Source organism: Nelumbo nucifera, chromosome 6 (genome assembly GCF_055504915.1).
Source record: "Nelumbo nucifera cultivar China Antique chromosome 6, China Antique-T2T, whole genome shotgun sequence".
Taxonomy (NCBI): Eukaryota; Viridiplantae; Streptophyta; class Magnoliopsida; order Proteales; family Nelumbonaceae; genus Nelumbo; species Nelumbo nucifera.
The window spans coordinates 12,259,660-12,280,272 of record NC_142654.1 but is presented as its reverse complement, the minus strand read 5'-3'; the positions used below and the strand labels follow the sequence as shown (position 1 = coordinate 12,280,272).

The window sequence follows — 20,613 nt, the reverse complement described above, 5'->3', positions numbered from 1 at the left end:
CCTAGCTTCTTGAATCTCTCAAAATCTGAAGTTTCTTTTAATAAATGTGTTCATCCTAGGCTAAGAAAAAATATTACTCAGAGACTTCATTTAAAACCTATCCCTTCCCCCCTCCATTTACTTAGGCCTTCCTGCTTCTCTAGGAAGGTCAAAAAAAAACTTTCATTATCTAAGAGAAAGAATAGAGAAGAAAACTAATGCTTGGCACAAGCACTTGCTTTCCCTATTAGAAATAGGGATGGCAATTATCCCTATTTCCTTGATTCCCGTGGGGATCCACCCCATTCGGGGTGGAGATGGGGATGATTTCCCCCCGTGGGGTTAGAGATGGGGAAATTTTCATCCCCGTTAGTGGAGATGGGGTGGGAACAGGGAGAGCACTCCCCACCCCGTGGAGGCCCCAATCCCCACTCGTGGGATCCCCACTAATATATATGCATATATGTATGCTTGCATTATATATGTGTATATGTACACGTACATCTATATATTAACATTTTAAAAATATGATTGAATATTTTTGAATATTTTCTAATAGAATTATAAATTTTAATTATTTTATTTTTAGTTTTTAAATAAAATAAAAAACAAAAACAAAATGTTTAACATTATAAAAAATTACGGGGAATGGGAATTTTCATGGAAACGGGGATAGGGAGAGGTTTCCTATCCCTACCCCGCCTCGTTGCCTGTTCTAACCCAAAAGGAGATTTTATTGAAAGCAGTAGTAGTAGCCATCCCAAGCCATACAATATATTGATTTTTGTTCCAAAGGAACTAATTGATGATCTAGTAAGCTCAAAGATGGTTTTGGTGGGGTAGCACAAAAGAAAAAAAAGAAAATCAACTAGGTTAGTTGGAACAAAATCAATAGAAATAGAGGAAATGGGGGCTTGACTTTAGAGACCCAAGAGATTTCAACCTTGCCTTATTGGCAAAGTTAGACTAGAGAATCTGCACAAACAAGGAAAGTCTGTAGGCCAAAGTCATGAAAGCAAAGTATTTTCTAGGAGGAAATTTCCATCATGGTTTGTTTAAACAAAATGGATCCTGGGGTTGAAAAAGCCTCCTTGCTGGGAGAGAAGCGTTATTGAAAGGAATCTGTTAAGCAATAAGCTTTGGAGATGATGTGGACATATGGTAGGGCCGTTGGATTCCGGGGGTGGAGGGTTTTAGGGTCATTGGGCCTAGTCTAGGGCCTTTTGGTCTTTCAAATGTCAAAGACCTTCTATTACTAGGGCCTTTGGCCCTAGTATTTGGGAACACCATTTACTTTTAAATCTCTTGTGGAGCAGGTGTAGCATCGTTTGAGTGGTTAGAAGGCTAGTACAATGTTTTCAAAATCGGACCGGACCGGATGGTCAAACCAGAAAAATTAGGAACCGATCATTTGACTGGTTCCGTTTTATCCCAAAACTGTCTTTTGGCAAAAAATCGTTGATTTGGTCAGCAAACCGCTGACCTGGGCGGTCGAACCATTTGAACTAGGCCTGTAAACGGAGCGAATTCAAATTGAATCACGTTGTATTTGAATTCGAATTTGACTATAAAACTGATTATTCAAATTCCACAGACATTAAAAATTAAAAACTGAATTCGAATTCGACTAGATAATCGAATAATCGAATATTCAGTTAATTTGAAATCAATGAATTATCTCGTAATTCTTGAAGTCCAATAATGAGCTCTCTTTTTCCCTTTGAATGAATTTTGGAGAAAGTCTTACCTTGTTTTCTTTGAATGAACAAAGGATATACAAAATTTGTAAACGAAGAAGATGAACGAACAAGGGAAAAATAGAAAAGAAAAAAAAAAACCTAATAAAATATGGAACAAACAACGAAAAAGATGAACAAAGAACAAGGAGAAAGCACCAGGGAGGGAGGGAGAGAGGGGGAGAAAGAGGAGAAGAGGGAGAGACTGCAACATTTTTTTTTTTTTTTGTTTACCATAAAACAAATGGATGATACCTGCTCATTTACTATGAAACTCTCTTTTGCTTCATTGATACATGATCTTTGCTTTCAATATGTGCTATTCATTTTTTTTTAAAATCTCTTCCATAAAAATCAGCAAAACCAGATGAGGGGTGGAAGTCAATGTAGGGGAGTGAAAAAATGAGAGATACAAGAGAGGAAAATGGGGGGAGATGAGACGGAATAGGTTAAAGTAATTAATGCATTTTTATCACATGTCAACTAATGAAAATAAGTCTGAACTGAGTGGTCTTATCATGGCAAAAGCAATTAGTTCTTTTTTTTTTATTTTGCATATCAAAATAAGAGTATATAATAATATATAATATAAAAAGTTAAAGAAACTTGATCAAGGTTCTAATTTTAAGACACACATATTTCTTTTATATTATATTATTATAATAATCAAATCCGGATAATTATCGATTCAAATCAACATGTATTCGAATTCGATTTGATTATTTAATCGGTACAAAGCATATATTTGAATTCGACTATTTGCATCATCCAAATTATTCAAATTCAAACTGATTACATCGGATATCGAATTCAAATTCGGATTTTTAAATATCGTTGAAACCCCTAATTCAAACCGCCACTTGGCCGTTTTTATTTTTTTTGTCATAATGGACCATCTGTTCAGTTTGAACGATCAGACCATTTAACCCAGGAACCTAACCCCTGAATGGTTCGTTATCCGGTTCAATTTTAAAAACCTTGGGCTAGTCTGATCTTTCAAGCTGATAAACTTACATTAATCAAATTCGTTCTTACTTCTGCATCATTTTTTAGGGATGAAGGCACACTAGGAATCAACAACACATTACTATGGCGTGGGAGAATATTTCTGTACCCATAGCTCTTGGTAGACTTGGAGTGAAGTGGCTACATGAACAGAACTTAGCTCTTAGTTGTAAATTGGGTTAGCGTTTGTTGAGTTTAACTCCTTACGGGTTTCTCTACTCAAATAAAAATATTTTCCTCATGTCTCTTTCTTGGAAGCTCCATGTAATCTTCCTCTTGGTCATGAAAGAACATTTGCAGAAGTGTAAATCAGGCCATGCAGCCCACAGCTCGGCACGATGGTATGCGGGCCGTGTCAGGCACGACATGATTGTGCTACCTATGGCCCGTGTGTCAGCCCGTGCCAACAGTACTCATATATATATATATATATTTATATAAATAATATATATAATATATAATAAATTATATATTAGATATATTATAATTGTATAATAATATATAGAATATATTATATTAATAAAATAAACAATTATTTTCAAATTTATTATACTATTTTATTTAACTATTGTATATATCAAAATTCATATAAAATAAAAATTTTAAGAATTTATTAAAAATTTCAAATAAACCTTTCATAGTTTTGGCCTAGTCCATGGCCCAACTTGGCCTAAGGTTCGGCCCACAGACCAACTCGGGTGGTGGCACGTTACAGGCCCATGGAAGCTTGGACCATGGATCGTACTAGGCCGATCCCCCAAAATATCCCAGGGGAGAGAGGCACGACCCAGAACGGCCCACGCTTTGCCAGTCCAACACAGCCTGTTTTATAGCTCCAAACATTTGAAATGTGTACAGGTTGTGAACTCAATTTGTATTTTAGTACATGATGGGCTTCATACAAGGATATGGGATGAGCCTTGGATACTATACTTGAATGGTCTTAGGGTGCCTACTACTCAAAGTAATTATCGTTTGTTTTATAGTTGTCATCTTCTACTTTCTTCAAGTAGTTGGAAGTTGGAGCTATTGTGGAGACTGTTTAATAGTGAAGTGTGTGGAGCAATTAATAAGATGCAAATACCTTTAAGGTGCTCAAGGAAATGATTACTGGATATGGGTGTTTGATAAGAAAGGGAAATATACTTTCAAATTGGGGTACTGGATCTGGATTGCCAGGACTGCCAGAGGTATGTCAGGTGGTGACATGATATATATACACAATGCTGCCCATTTCCCATGGAGTAAATTTTAGAGAATACCACTACTACAACATATTAGATTGTTCATTTGAAAGTTATGGCACAATGGTCTCACTCTTCACTAGCATTTGGGCATCACTTCAGAGAAGTCGTCTTTGGTTATGCTATGGAAGAAGACATTGACCATCTTTTTGTTTTATGCCCAGTCATGCAAGAAGTCTAGTTTGGCTCTAATTTGGTATGGAAGTTTCATACTACCTTCATAGACACAATTTCATGGATTTGATTATAAATTACTCAATTTAATATTAAGCGTGGAAAGATGCTTTTTCTATATTCATGTTGTATGTTATGGTACATCCAAAGAACTCGCAATTGAGTAATCTTTTCCCATGTTGTGTCTAATCTTGAAGAGAGTATTAGAGATTGTGCAAGGATTTCTTGACACCTCATGCTGCTGACAACCTTACTTGAAGCGCCAATTAGGGATGCAAACATATTGGATCAGATTCCAATCAGGGTATATTCGAATCCAATCCGAAGATCTGTTTGGATCAGATAAGACTTGATTTGTTCAAATCCTATTGGTAAGCCGAATCTTTGGATCTGATCCAATCCGACTTGTTTTTTTTAAAGATTAATAAATTATTAAAAGAAAAATAAAATATACTAATTTAAATAAAGTAAAAACGAAAAATACAAATATTTTTAATTATTCCCATTATATATACATGTTTTTATGAAAAAATAAATAATATAACAAATTTATAAAATTATATTTATAATTTATAAATAATACATACACACACATATATATATATATATATATATATATAATATCAGATGGGATCTTCTCAGATCCGATTTTTGATAAGATCCTATTCTCCTATCCAATCAGAAGATGGATTGGATGTGTAGCTGACTAGCAGTCAATTCGTGCGGAGGGTTTTATGGCTGAAATGTGGGGGTTGTGATATGCAATCGAGTTAGCTATCAAGTTTCATGTAGTTTCTGCCTTTTTTTTTCTTCTTTTTTATGTGATTGCCTCATTTTAATCTGTGCTATGGAGGATAATAGTGTAGAAGTGCCTTGGAATATTAGATCCATGGTTGATGATTCGCATTCTATTGTGTCAACTAAAAAGTTCTCATTTTCTTACACTCGTCATACTCGTAATGTTTTAACTCATCTTGTTCTTATTCATTGTCTTGGTCGAGTCCACAGTTATTCAATAAACGACACTGTTTGAGTAGCTAAAAAAAACGCAGCTTGGAATTTCTTTAATTACATTAAGCTTAGTTTGCTAATTCCAATAAACTGCCAGGAAATGTCCCACAAAGGGATTGAAGAGAAGATTGAAGTTGAATGGTTAACCATCGAGTTAAGTTTGCAGTTGTGATGAATGTAATGGTGGTTGCCCATGAACCCATGAAAGTTCGCAGTCTTGTATTCTTGGAGTAAAAATGGTATATACAACGATATAATTATCAGTAGTCTTATAGTTCTGCTTCTCTGGTTGAAACAAGAAAACTTTCAGACAAAGTATCACATCTCAAAACAAGCACTTTCCCACTCATACAGCAGCGAAGGAATTCTATAAAACTTCTGCACTTGACAGCTATAAAGATGATATTTCTTTCAATAAGACAATGGTAATAAAAATACAAAATATAATACCTGTCCTCACAGCCAGCAAGTGTTTTGTTCCAATTCAAATCCATCAACCTTCCTCCCCAAATTCCTTTGTGAATCGCTCGTGCACCTCAAGGTCAGATTTGCTCACTGTTGGCTTTTGTCTTGCAAGCACTTTTTCAAAATCCATCCTTGTGATTGGTGGAGGAAGGATCTGTACATGTGTCAGATTTTCAAGGGAGATTATATTACTTCAATGGGTAAGCAAAAATCAAGCAAAAGGTCATAATTCCTCCACTCATTTGGGTTTCTTGCCCATCCATTCATACCTTTGAAGCAAGGCCTTTTGCTTCAAGCTCCTGCATTGTAATCTGAACTGCTTCTGCTTGCTTTGGTCCACACGGGATCCACATGCCATCAGAGGTTTTTACAAAAAACATGGCATCCTGGGTTTTACGTACTGGTTCAAAGAGCACATCTCTTACCTGTCAAGTTAATAAGAACAGCAATAGAGAGAATTACTCAACAGCAGCCAAGCAAGAATAGCACCTAAAACACAATGCGAACGGTCTTGCACTTACACAAACAGAAATGTCTGAACCTGAGAATCCCTCTGTCCTGCGGGCTAGCATCTCAAAGTCACTTTCTGTCAAGTTGTTAGGGGTATCTCCTAGATGTACCTGATCAGTGGAGCATAATAAATTAATCAGAAGTCATCGGAGTAATTGAGAGAGAGAGAGAGAGAGAGTTCTTGTACTTTAAACATGTGTTGCCTAGCCTTTAAATCAGGGAGAGGAATGTATATCCGTTTGTCAAATCGTCGTCGGATGGCCTGTAATAAATTATCATCAGTGACAGCAATACAAATTCATAATCACTCAAATGAAAATAACTGTTACCTACACCCTCGTTTCTTGGGCAGTTTGGCAAGATAGCATGACATATTCTCAATGTTGAAGTACATTTTCAATATTTCAAATGATGCATCTTGACAATTCTGGGTTTTTACTAGATTTTTCTTTCTGAACAAAGAATATTAAAGCAGCTAAAAATATAAACTGGCATGGGAATAATAGTCAAAACAAGTATAAATGTCACATATTCCAATCATGAAGGCAATCAAATAAATTTTTTCCAAGTTGAAAAACTCAAAATAATACTTTGCAATTTCTTATAACTTTTGTGAAAAAAAAAAAAAAAAACGAACCAACTCCATCCTTATATGCCCAGACCCAGAGATCTCATCATCTTATTACTTCACCTCTTTTAGCCCCCTATACTAACAATCTAGTTATACAACAAACTCTAATCCCTGCAATGACATTTCTAAATTTTTGGTGCATCTCCTCTAATTCTGCCAGAAGCTTGCAATATTGCATGACGACACTTCCACAGTACACGTTACACCCTAGAGGAAGAAAAATAAACTTCTGTACCATTTAGCAGTGATTACAAAGCCTTTTTACCTGATCCAAAGCATAGGGAGTATTTGTTGCTGCAAGAACAAGAACTTTTTGATCATTGTTTCCAACACCCTGGAAAAAAAATATGGATCAAATTAGACCTTACTGCCAAAAAAGAAAAAAAAAATGAAAAAGAACAAAAAAGAAACAAGGAATATGATTGTCAACATTCTCCCATTCATATTAAAAAACACATGAACCAAAATAATAATCTGGCCGCAAAAGGTCTCCAATTTTAAGTCCTTGACAGATGATGCATTAACTCATTTAATTCAAGTAGCAACAGTTTGCATTGATTTCGCATAGTTAAGTTCTTCAGGGGAATGATATCACTTTGGCATTGTTTTGCTAACCAGCAACCAATTAATAAAAGAACTTTTTTCAGTAACTTAAATTTCATTAATTGAAACAAGTATTGATTATGTACAAAGTTTCCCAACCATCGTTATAGGTGAACATAGTCACCCTACTTCAATCCCACTTTACAAAGACATTTGTATATATCCCTTCAGCCAGATTCTCAAGCTCCAACTTTCCTCCCTTTACCTCCTTGCTGTCTGATATAACCTCCTTGGTCTTCTTTTCTTTAGCAACTTCACCCTCCTTTTCCCTCTCCTCTGACCCAGCAATTAGCTCTAGATTTTCCTCAGATACCTCCAATGATTGGGTCTCCACCCCTACTGACATTTTAGATTTGGTACCCTTCTTCTCCACCGCCACCTTTGAACCTTGAATTTTGACCCCTTTTTCTTATAAATTCTCCTATATTTGATTGTTGGACCAGCTCCAATCAGGCCTTCTTTCAGTCTAGAAAAAAATTTAGTAACATGCACTTATGAGATTTATTTGCAACCTGGGCTTTCTTCAACACCTCCGACTCCCCTGCATAACCATCTAAATTCGCAAATTTCCTTCTCCTACCCAGGTTGCAAAGGGTTTGTTTCTATTTATTTTTCTCTGTTCTATCTATTTTTGTAACTTTCTTTGTTTCATTCTCTGTGTTTCACATATATTCCACAAATTGTTTTCTGCCATTGCAAGCAACAAGCAAGGTAGAAAAAAGAGTCTACAGATTGTGTAAGTATGCTGAACCTGCAAGAACAAGAAAAAAGAAAGGTTTGTTTCTATTTATTTTTCTCTGTTCTATCTATTTTTGTAACTTTCTTTGTTTCATTCTCTGTGTTTCACATATATTCCACAAATTGTTTTCTGCCATTGCAAGCAACAAGCAAGGTAGAAAAAAGAGTCTACAGATTGTGTAAGTATGCTGAACCTGCAAGAACAAGAAAAAAGAAAGGTTAGTATCCATATTCTTGATAAGGATGCCAGCATTAATTCCAGCTATTGATCTCGATGCCTAACAACTATCTTCATGTCTTGAATCTCGTCAGTGCCTGCATGACAACTAAAAGAAGATCTTATGTCATTGGATTTCTCCAATTCCCCTATTGGGGTGAAATACAACTTCAGCATGTTTTTGTTGTGAATTGAAGATCCAAAATTCTATCTAGAATTCATCTCCGATCTCGAGTCTTGGGTTTCTTTGAAGGCCATTGTTTTTGGATTTCATGTTAGAGCACATACTGAGCAGAGTATATTGCTATGAGAAAGCCACCAGCTTCAGTGGCACCTGAATTTATCAAAATCTGCCTAGATTAACATAGATCTGGATCATGAATTGTTACACAGAATACATAGGAATTGTGGCCTAGGACCCAGTTCAGCTCCATGTCTTGAGCACCTTTTTTCTAGGCAGTGCTTCCATTCTATTCAAGTCTGTCAAGTGTGGGCTGAGTGGTGTCGACATTGGAAGCAAATCAAGGGGTCGGCATTGTTCAACTGGATCAAACAAATGGGCCTTTCAGAAGCATTGATCAGGTCATTGTTTATTGGAACAATGTGAGGAGGATGGCACAAGGCAATAGTAGCAAATGAAATGACACAAGGGAATAGAAAGTTCATGACTATTGGTTTCATGCATTGAGGAATGTACCTGAAACCATGTGGTGGTTGAGACCAATGTGCCAGTGTATGTAAGTGTTCTATGTTACAGCAGATAGTTCAAGTGGAATCATCATCAGCCATTTTTCTTGACAGTTGAGATTATTCACGAGCCGGGAAGTAGCGGGGGAGGGGAAGGTTTAGTTAATCCATAATGGATATACTGTTTCTGTTAGTAGTTGTTACTAGGAGTTGAATACTATGTGCACTGGCCGTATTTCTGATTTTTGGCTTACTGTGGATCCATATCAAAGTTTAAATCTTGTCAACCTTGAGAGGTTATAATGAAATCTCATAATGACACAGGTTATAAACCTGAAAGATTTAGCTGGCAGATTTGGATTTGTGGTGGGTAGATTTCTCTTGGGAAATTTCATGGATCAAAAGGGGGCAAAATAGACATTTGCACTCTTCCATCAAGAGATAACAGTGTTGTCATTGATAAAAAAAATAACAGTGTTGTCCAACTTTTCAAAAACCTAGGGGTACTTTAAGTATTTTACCCTAATTAAAATTACAAAATCAAACTTATGTGCATGAATTAAGGATTTAGACTCTAGCATGGATTTTTGTTTGGCCTTGCCTCTAGGGGCTTGGTATAAAGCGGCTTGTAGAATTAGGGTAATGTGATTGGAAAAGAAATAAAGAGAATAAAAGTTTCACGTGCTTGAATTGTTGGGCAGCAGTGGCCTCCACATCATCCAAGAAAAATAGAACACAAGCAAGTTGGTTACCCCCTCCAAAAGGAGTTGTGAAGTTGAACTGTGATGGGAGAGTGTTCTCATTGAGGATCAAAACAGTCCTCCCTACCATCATTAGTGAAACTCAGGGGGCTTTCATTCAAGGGCGACAAATAACAGATCAGATCTTAATTGCGAATGAGTGTGTGGAGGGAATGAAAAGGTCTAGTAGGAAATGATTCATTTGTAAATTGGATCTTGAAAAGGCCTATGATTTGGTGGACTGGGAGTTTCTATTAGAGGTTATGCGAAATGGTGGATTTGGGGGGACAAGTGGTGTAGTTGGATCTTTGGGTGTATCAGTGCTTGTCACTACTCTATTCTGGTAAATGGTACGATGAGGGACTTTTTTCCAGCTTGCAGGGGTGTCAGGCAAGGGGATCCACTTTCACCCTTCCTTTTTACCTTAGTAGCTGATGTGATTAGTAGGATCATTACTAAGGCTGACAGCGAAGATGCCATTAGGGGTTGGAGAATAGGGAGACACCAAGTCCCCGTCACCCACCTTCAGTTTGCAGACGACCTAATGATTTTTTGTGAAGGAGGTCTTAGTGAAAAGGTAAAAAACCTAAAGGAGCTAATAAAAGGATTTGAAAGTGTCTCTAATTTCAGAATAAATCTGGAAAAGAGTTGCGTAGCAGGTATAAATTTGGAGGTAGGAGAGGTCGAGGCTATTGCGGAGTGTCTTGAGTGTTCCACCTCTGCTTGGCCTATGTCATATTTAGGGCTTCCTTTAGGGGAAAATCCTAGGGAGAGTAGATTTTGGACCCCAGTGTTAGAAAAGTTTGAGAAGAGATTAGTCTCATGGAAGAGGAACTATATCTCTTTAGGAGGAAGAATTACCCTAATAAGAGCTACCTTGGCTAACTTACCTACCTATTATTTGTCTGTCTTTAGGATACCAGTTAGAGAAGCTAGGAAGCTGGAGAAGTTGATGAGAGACTTCTTATGGGAGCCGGGACAAGAGAGAAAGGATCACTTGGTTAATTGGGAAATTGTCTGCAGAAGTAAAGAAGATGGGGGTTTGGGAATTGAGAGGGTAACTAGAAAGAATCAAGCTCTGTTAGGGAAATGGTTGTGGAGATGGCCTTTGGAAAGAGAGAGATTGTGGCATGAGGTGGTGGGAAGCATTCATGGGAAGTCAGAGAATGGATGGGATGCTGGTGTATCGAGGCAAGCTAACCTAGCAGCACCTTGGAAGGCTATTCACAACACCCTTCCTCAATTCCTCAACTTTATCAAGTATGAAGTTTGTTCTGGCAACTCTATCCTTTTTTGGGAGGATATTTGGGTAGGATACTCACCGTTAAAAGATTTGTTCCCTTCGCTTTTTTCTATTTCTTTGTACAAAAAAGAGGTGGTCTCAAAATTTGTCTCACCTTTGGGAACACCCTTAGATCCTACTTGGGATTTTGGGTTTCGTAGAGGACTTAGGGATGCTGAAATTGAGTCTCTTTCTTTGTTGCTTGGGTGTCTTAATCAGGTTTGTTTGGATCCCTCTAAGCCAGATAAGAGGGTTTGGACTCCTAGACCCAATGGAACCTTCACTTGTGCTTCTTTTTTCAAGTCCATCTCTCAACTTCCTACTCACCAACCCTTTCCGTCAAAAGAAATTTGGTGTAGGCCAGTTCCCCCAAAAATTATGGCTTTTTGTTGGGAAGTTTTCCATGGGAAAGTAAACACTTTAGACAACCTACAAAAGAGAAGACCTTTTCTCTGTATTTCTCCTAATTGGTGTATCCTCTGTAGAGCTCACGGTAAGGATTGTTACCATCTATTAGTATCTTGTCCCTTTTCTGCAAACCTTTGGGCTTGGCTACTTTCGTTGTTTGGGGGTAGTTGGAGTCTACCAGCAGAAGTTCACATGCTCTTCAACCATTCTACCTTTTATTGGCCTACAAAAATAGGGAGAATTATGTGGAAATGTGCTCGTGCTGCCTTGACTTGGACTCTTTGGGAAGAAAGGAATCTCAGAATTTTTCAAGATAAGGAAAGGAACAACCAAGATTTGAAAGATTGTGTGTTAAACAGGGCAATACATTGGCTGAAGACCTTGGAAATCTTTCATCAATTCTCCTTTAATGACATTTGGAGAAATTGGTCAGCAGTAGCAAGGTGTTCATCTTTAAAGGCCAAATCAATTACAAGCTGGTCTCCTCCACCCTAAGGCTCAATTAAGTTGAACTTTGATGGAAGTAACATGGGTAATCCAGGATTATCCGGAGTGGGGGGTGCTTTGAGAAATGAGAAGGGAGAGATTTTGTTGCTCTACTCAGATCCTTTGGGAATTGGGAATTCCATTAGGGCAGAACTTTTAGCTGTTGTACAAGGGGTCCAATTTGCAAACCAGCTGAGGGTACAACACCTAATAATCGAGGGGGATTCCAAAGTGGTGGTGGGTTGGTTGAAAAATTCTGAAGAGGCTATGTAGCGATACAAGAATGAAATGAAGAAATTTAGTTGGTTGACAAGGAATATGTTGGTCACTGTACAGTGGGTGGGGAGATCAGCAAATACCTTGTCAGATGTGTTAGCTAAGCAAGGGGTAAATAGGGAAGAATTATTTTGGGTTCAGTTGTGATTCTTGTTTTTCTTTCCTAGTTTACTTGTAAGTTTCAAGGAGGGGCTGCAGCTCGCGCCTCTCGTTGGGATGATGTATGAACTCACTCTAATTTGCTTCTGAATCAATAAACTTATTATTATTCATCAAAAAAAGATGGGAGCAGTCAAGGTAATCCAGGACCTTCAGGTATAGGAGGGATCTTGAGGAATAAGGATGGCAACATTTTGTCCTTATTCTCAGGTCCAGTGGGTTATGGAGACTCTACAAAGGCTGAGATATTAGTTGTGGTACAAGGACTACAGAAACTGTTGTTTGGGGATATAGGGACATCATCAAAAAGGTCAAATGGCTTACGAGCATAATGTCAGTTAGCTTTTAATGGGTTAGTAGATCGGCAAATGCTTTGTCAGATTCTTTAGTTAAATAAGGGGCTTCAAGGGATTCTCTGTTTTTGGCTAATTTGTAACTACAATCTGAAAAGAGTTGGGTTTGGAACCACCTTTAAGGGGAAGTAACACCTCGTGCCTCCTCTTAGGGTGCTCCATGCTTGTATTATATCTATCTCTATTTAATAAAATACCATTCATTCATCAAAAAAAATTGTTGACTGCACGAATATTTTTATATGGTATATTTAATTTTGTTTTTACGATTTTACTTTGAATATGTGTTATATGTTATGTTTATATATTTGAATTTGAGTTAATTAACTTTTTAAAACATTTAGTTTAAAATTTATGTATCTTTTTAAATAATACTATTTTCAATAATTTTGCATTTTTTATCGATTTTTTGCATTTTTAATTTTTTTAATTTTGTGCCTTGCTTCAAAAAGATGTGTGCCTCGTCTTGCATTTTTAGAACACTGGACCGAACTTGAAGAGGAGTGTTGTAATTCCTTCTTTTATAAATTTATATCTTGTTTAAATTGCTCTATTTAAATAGAAATCTAGGTGTTGCCAACTTATGATGAAAGTTGTTTGTAAGTTGTGTGTGTGTGTGTGGGGGGGGGGGGCTATTGTTTATCGTTGGCCTCTATGATAGAATTAGTCAGGGAGGCCTGAGAGGCAGTGGTTTACCCTATGGTAGATGTCAGCAGTTCGACTCCGCTTATCTCCAGCTCATGAACTTAGCCAATACTTCTCTTCTCTTCCTCCCCTCTCTCTCTCTCTCTTGTTTCCTACCAAGATAATACAATTGGCATCTTCATTCTCACTATCGTGTTTATTTGCATGTGCAGTTAGGAGAGGACCAATGTTTTAAAACATGGAGGCATGATGCGAGGTGTTCCACTACCTGGAGGCATGAGACATTAGTTCAGAACTCAAGAGGTGTATGCCTCTTGAGCACAAGGAGGCATAAGCCTCCTTAAGAGGAGAGGGAGGAAGAAGAAGAGAAAGGGAGGATCTCATCTTGTTTTTCTTGCATTAAGAAGAATGGAGATGCATAAGACTAGCTGCAAGCCGGGGGGGGGGTCTTATTGAAGAGTGCAACAGAAACATAGCCTTGGGTTTGTTTTGATAGGGTTTTGGTGTTGTATCATTTTCATTCAATTCTTATCATTCTGCTCTCCAATTGAAGTTATATCTAACCCATATTTATCATAGTTTAAAATGTTAGTTGACAGTGGAAATATTGGTCATCCAAATATAGATAACATGTGAAATATCAGATGGAACATTGTAAAAGTTCTAGACATGGTTGAAACATTGTGAAATGTGTGGAAATATACAATGATATTATATGAAATGATAAAAGAAGCACAGATGCAGCCATAGTTTTCAAGGCATCTAGGCGATTTTGGGCAACATTGGGGCACCTAGTCACCTAGTTTCCTAGTTTTATATGCCATTCAGGATGTATATTAATTGAAAAAATAACAATTTTCAAAAATAATACTACTATAATAAGTATTTAATAGAGTAATTTCATATCAATAAGCAACTAAAGAAGGTTATTAACTTTATATGATAAATATTGAAGATGGAAAGTAAAATAGAAAAGCAAGGATGGAATTTCTGTTTTATTTAATTAGAGCGAGAGAGAGAGAGAATAGAAAAAAGAACCTCTTTATACTTCTATTCTTTCTTTTTTTTTCTTGCTTTTTAACTCCTCAAAACCCTTTGATCTTTAAATTTCAATAGTAAAATTAAAACAATGTATAAATGATATATATAGCATATAAGAAAATGCATTAACACATATATTAAAAGGATACAACAATATAAATGATATTATATAAGGCACCCACCTTGTCATTTTTTATGCCTAGGCTGGGTGAGGAACCCAGCGAAGGGCGCCTAGTCACCTAAGCGACACCTTGACAACTACGGATGCAGCCTCTTACATTGTTATCATGTTACAAGCCATCAAATAAAGCTAAGAAGTTAATATTAATAGACGAAATAACATGTTACAAAGTTGTCCTGTAAACTTTAAGGGCTAAAACTACATAAAAGAGTACGCTCAAGCAAAACACAAAACTCATAGAAAGTGCAGATGATTCTAGTAGATCAACCAAATAATCAGTTTCACAAACAAAAACTAAGATTAGAATTTTGACCTAACTCAAAGTTGATATCAGTTTCATTAGGAGAAATAATACAGGTATTCTGCACATCTATGATATTATAGCAAACTCATCATGTTATACCATCTTGTGTACTTCAGGTAGTACTGGTCCAGTAGTTTTCATTGGATAGCATGTCCAGTAACATTTCATGTCAATACCCAATTACCCATTGAAATGGAAATATTAGGAAATAAATCAAAAGAAACACAATAGAAGATACAATAAAATACTGTATATCAGTTAGAAAGGCGATGCATTCGCCAACTCTAATTCCAGAACAGATACCTGCATCTGTACAAGAAGTTCTGTTTTTATACGACGAGAAGCTTCACTCTCATTTCCTTCACCACGCTGACCACATAAGGAATCTATTTCATCAATAAAGATGATGGAAGGAGCACTATCACGAGCCATCTGGAAAAGGTTTGAAACTAGCTTTTCACTTTCACCCATCCACTTTGAGACTAGGTCTGATGAAGAAACACTGAAGGAAGCCACAAATGTCAATTTATCAAACTAGCTTTTCACTTTAACCCATCCACTTTGAGACCATGTAAACACACCACCAGGACATAATCTAATAAAAAATTACCATAGACAAATCATGGAGATTTTGATCATGATAAATAAAGAAAGAACACAATGGCACAACACCTGTATCTACACCAGGAGGTGGCTGTAGAAGTTTCTACAAGGAACAACATGAACACAATGAGAGCCATAGACTAAAAGGGGTACGCTAACACAACAACCCCGAGGCAATTGTAGTAATTGCTATCATTGTAAAATGAATAAAAAAATGTGGTGGGCCATTCCAGGTTATCTGTTGAACAGATTGAACCCTGGAACTTTGCACCATTCTTGGACATAATTTCGATTTACATATATAAAACATAATTACATAATCCAAAAACATAAAAGATCATTTGAAATCCAAGCAGCCTTCTTTCCTTTTGAAATTATAATAAAAGAACAGAAAGCCATTGCTTCCCATTGATTTCTTTTTCATTCGATCGATTGGCTCATAGACAATCAAAAAGAAATAGAAACCTCCACCTAATAGAAAGGTTATAAAGAACTTGAAACTGAGAATGACATGTTCTTATTCAAAAGACATGTCCCAACCTACTACGTTTCAGGTATCCCAGTCACATACTGCAACTAGGGAACATGACATAAAATCAACACCTGACCTGATTCATTTAGGCATACAAATAAATTCTTAAACCCCATATAATCAACTGAACCATCAAAAAAATTCAACCAACAGAAAAACAAGGGAAGAAATAAAGACAAGGATTCTACGAACAAAACCTTATCCAAAATCTTCCAAATGGCTAAACTGTTATGTGAGTTATGTTTTGCTATTCCACCAATTAATGGGCCAAGGCACATGATGAATGGAAAACTTAAATAAGTTACAAGATAAGTAGAAGAAACAAGTTAAATAAACTGATAGATGCCAGAGTGCTATGAAATGCAAAAGGTAATTGAAATATTGCTTGATAATAAAGCCACCCTGCAAAAGGTAAGCTAGGCAACTGTCCATTATGTGCAACAAACAGATAAACAGTTTCTTAGGGGACATGGAAATAGACAAATTGAAAGACATTAAAGAGGAAAAAGCATTCTCTTAGGCGCTTAAGTACAAATGGAGGGAAATGGAGGTTTTTTATTTTATTTTAAAAGACTTTGAAGGGGTAGAGTTCTTTTCAAGATGGTTTTTGAGTATGGAGATTGTGGGAAATATTGCATAGATCCTTTATTCGTATATTGGTTGTAATCACAATGTCCAAGTGTAACTCATAATTCTCTTTTTTCCTATTAATTTAAAATTTCATTATCTATCAAAAAGAGAAGTCAATGGATCAGATTCAGTTTTCTAAGAAATCAAACAGAAAGGCTTAACCCTGATGATGAGTTAATTACCTGAAGAAGGTTGAGTCTGCTTCTGTTGCAACAGCCTTTGCCAAGTAAGACTTTCCCGTTCCAGGAGGACCATATAACAGAAAAGCCCTCCATGGTCGTCTCTTTCCTAAAGAAAATGTCTGATCAGGTAAGACTTCAAAGGCAATACTTCATGATGGTATGAAATAATAACCCACATAGCAGCAAGTTATTTAAAACTAAGTTTCACCCAAAAATAATAATAATAATTAATAGGAAGCTGTGGATTTTAAGTTTATACAACAAAAGGCCATTATGATGTCAATCCTCAACTATTATTAATAAACCATAGACAGTGGCATCTACCCTTTTACCATCAATCCTGCTAATCCCCATCATTGTCTGTACTTAGACCTTTTCATAAAAAAAGGAATAATTAAAGCCAGGTAGCACCAAGTTAATTTAAAAGCTTGAGCAGCCAGTAGTGATTTTCCTCCTAATGCTTTCACTACTTAGGGTTGCTTAACTTATAAGAATATCCAGAGTGACAAGGAAAAAGGGCATAGAAGGCAAGTCAAGATAAACACTTTCTTCTGTTTAACAGCATAGAATTAAATTGTATCCACATAATTAAAACATAAAACAGATGTCTTTCCTATCGTAGACAATCCAATTGTTCTTCGCCAGTATCTGGCACAGGAACCACTTCCCTTCCAAACGATACAATACAAAATTAGATTATTTTTCTCTCTTCATTTTTCTTTGACAGTTTATGGCACAATAGTTTGAATTTCTGTTGGCATTACTAATACAATGACTCTTCTGATAAATATACTCTATCTGAAAATGAAAGTAAATGCTTACTGGGACTGCATATCAATATACTATAAAGGGTAAGAGACATTTTTGAGTGCCTTGGGGGCATCCAAATGTTGAATTAACTTAATTAAGTACTGACCAGTAAAAAATTGTGGGTACTTCACGGGCAATATAACTGCTTCCTGCAATGCCTGCTTAGCGCTTTCTAGTCCAGCCACATCGCTCCACTTCACATTTGGTTTCTCCCTTACAATAGCTGAATTAAGGCCTGCCCTCAACTTTGCTTGCTCGGGGTCCTCTCCATCTCCCCCTTCTCCATCCTTGGGCTTCGTCTTTGGCCTCGTAGCAACCGCAGCATCCCCATTCGAGGCAGGGCCAGTCCCTCCCTCATCAAGAACAGCCCGAATCTCCTCAGCTCGCCTCAAATACTCAGTGAATTTCTGAGTAATTGCTTCCTTAATCTTAGGATTCTTCTCGTACTTCAAGTGGGTCTTGAAGTACTCCAAGGCATTCATATAAAGAGGAAAAGCCCTGCTGTAATTCCCCGCATTATCTTCCTGAACAGCCTGCTTCACGTATTCTATAGCCTGCTCCTTGAAATTGCTATACATCTTCCGATTCTAACGAATTTCATAAAAAGCAAACCCTAAACAGGACAAAAGTTCCCACCAAGAGAACCTAACCTAAAAAAGATCCTAAATTTCTCAGAAAAATTCTTTTCCGTTCTCTTCCTCTTCCTCTCTATATAAATACATATAATCCTCAACCAAATCAGAACATAACATATAATATATAAGTCCCAAGTGTCCCTTAATTCCAGAATTCGACCTCTTACAATCGATGATCTTATAAAGTATAACTTGCAGACGAACCCTAGAAGCTCGTTGACACTTTTACCTATGTCTTCAATGAAAAAACGTCTAATCAAAACCAAGGGAAAGAGCAGAAACTACAGGAAAAAGACCTAGATTTAGCAAATTTGAGTTGGAATGAAACAAAAGGAGACGCAGATTGAACTCTTTCCTCAAGTAACTTGTTTGTCGATCCCTTTCTAACCTCCGTGTTTCCAATCAGAAATTGTAACCAAGATCACAGAAAGTGGGAAAGCAAGCTAGCGAGCGCAAGCAAGAGAGATCGAGCGAGAGAGAGAGAGAGCTGATTGAAGAAAGAAGAGTCGGGGTTTTAATGGCGTGCCATCGGCAAGAGACAAAAAACGACGAGGAACAGCACGCAGAAAGGAAAGAGATTTCGATTTTGTGTGGAATAAAATAGGATGTTGTGCAGCATTACAATCCAACCTCATCCCTTCATCTGAACGGTTCGATCCGATTCTCCTAGAGCGGGCCAGTCCACTTTGTTGCATCAGATAATCTTAACGGTCCGATACATAGAAAATTGGTTTCCAATAATTCGCATCCGGTATTTTTTTTTTTATTTTTTTGGTGAAGGCATCCGGTAAGTTTAAGGATCCGTTTGGTTTCGCATGAGTAGGGGTGTGGAATTGGAATGGCTTATTTTGATTCCAACCATTGGTTTGGTGGAATCAGAATATGATTTCCGTTCAATTATTCATGGGATTTTTAGACTGCACCACCTTAGAAATTTGATTTGAACTGCAGACCTACAACAATTCAATATTATAAACAGCTCTACCAATAGCATTCATACCAACCCATGAATCGGCATCAATTATGAGGTGGCATCGAGCTAGGATTTCTGAGATGGAGTGCAGTCTAAAAACCCTTTCATTCATTGTGGAATGACCATTCCCTCGTTAAGACTATCAAGAGGTTGGGTCTGGTCGGGATAGGGTGGTCATAGTCCTAAATTGATTATTAATCGGACATAATCACATATCTAGAACCGCCTTAATTATATTAAAAAATATATTTATTTACTTGAATAATACCTAAAACTTAGATTTTGATAATATTAAATTATTTATTACATTAATAAATAAAACATTTTTAATTAATTTTGACTTATATATTACTTATCAATTTTACCATTTTAAACATAAAATATGATAAAAGTTATAAAATAAATTAAAAAATCATATATATTTAATAAAATAATAAAATAATAATTTCAGCTTATATATTATTTATCAATTTTACCTATATGTAAGAATTGGAACTGACCAAATTATTAATTGAGACAAAATTATGAAATCAGAACCAACATAGTCAATTTGGTTCCAATAGAGTAGTCAGACAGAACCAACCCATTGACAACCCTCTCTCTTGCGAATAAGAATTCCATTCCAACTAATTCTGATTCTAATTCCCATCTGAATCAGTATCATTCTCATTCCAACTGTAAACCAAACAGACCTACACGCTGTATTTTTACGACTTTAGAACTGGTGTTCAGGTCGGGGACTCGGGAGGGCTGAATTGCAGCAGCTTCTGGCTTTCCGAGGTGAGCCCCACACGGAAAGTCCATAAGCCATGTCATGCAAGAGCTTATCTCTACAGTTCGAGTTCGACCGTGGACTACAGCTACCTTCGACTATAAGGTGCACGGTGCGCATTGCGCTAATTGGTCAATAATTGGAAATTTCTCGATGGATGCTCCGATTTGACTTCTTAGCAATTAAGAATGTAGCTTTTCCATCCCAGGTTCGATTTGCTGATTCGATTTTTAGTAGGTGCTTGCGTGTATCACCATGAGAAGTGGGGCCTATCGGAGGGTGGGGGGACTGAGAGTGTGAGACAACAAAACAAAACCCATCAAGTAGGAGGTCTGTAAACGGGTCGGATTCTGGATTTTGAATTTCATCTTGCTAATGTTCAAATTGAATCTTATCAGATTTTTATCAAATTCGGATTTTAATCGGACATCATAGATTATTTAATAAATTAAACAAAAAATGACAAAATAATATATTTCATTAATATAATGAATAAAAAATGATTTAAATATTATATACTAATAATAAAATATCATATACCAATATATATCTCAATTCAAAGTGAGATGATGGAGTGGCTTGGAGTTTCCTCTTAATTATA

The 20,613-nt window shown here is 36.7% G+C and overlaps 1 protein-coding gene across 1 annotated transcript; it reads right to left on the bottom strand.

The window, feature by feature from the left end:
- Window positions 1-5,343: 5,343 nt before the first annotated feature.
- On the bottom strand, window positions 5,344-18,859 carry LOC104588250 (protein SUPPRESSOR OF K(+) TRANSPORT GROWTH DEFECT 1). The gene is made up of 8 exons (XM_010246106.2): window positions 17,739-18,859; window positions 16,823-16,928; window positions 15,179-15,377; window positions 7,021-7,089; window positions 6,312-6,386; window positions 6,136-6,234; window positions 5,884-6,039; window positions 5,344-5,768 (listed from the first exon to the last, which is right to left on the bottom strand). The coding sequence occupies exons 1-8, from the start codon at window positions 18,208-18,210 to the stop codon at window positions 5,643-5,645; spliced, it is 1,302 nt and encodes a 433-aa protein (XP_010244408.1). The 5' UTR covers window positions 18,211-18,859; the 3' UTR covers window positions 5,344-5,642.
- Between the last annotated feature and the right edge of the window lie 1,754 nt (window positions 18,860-20,613).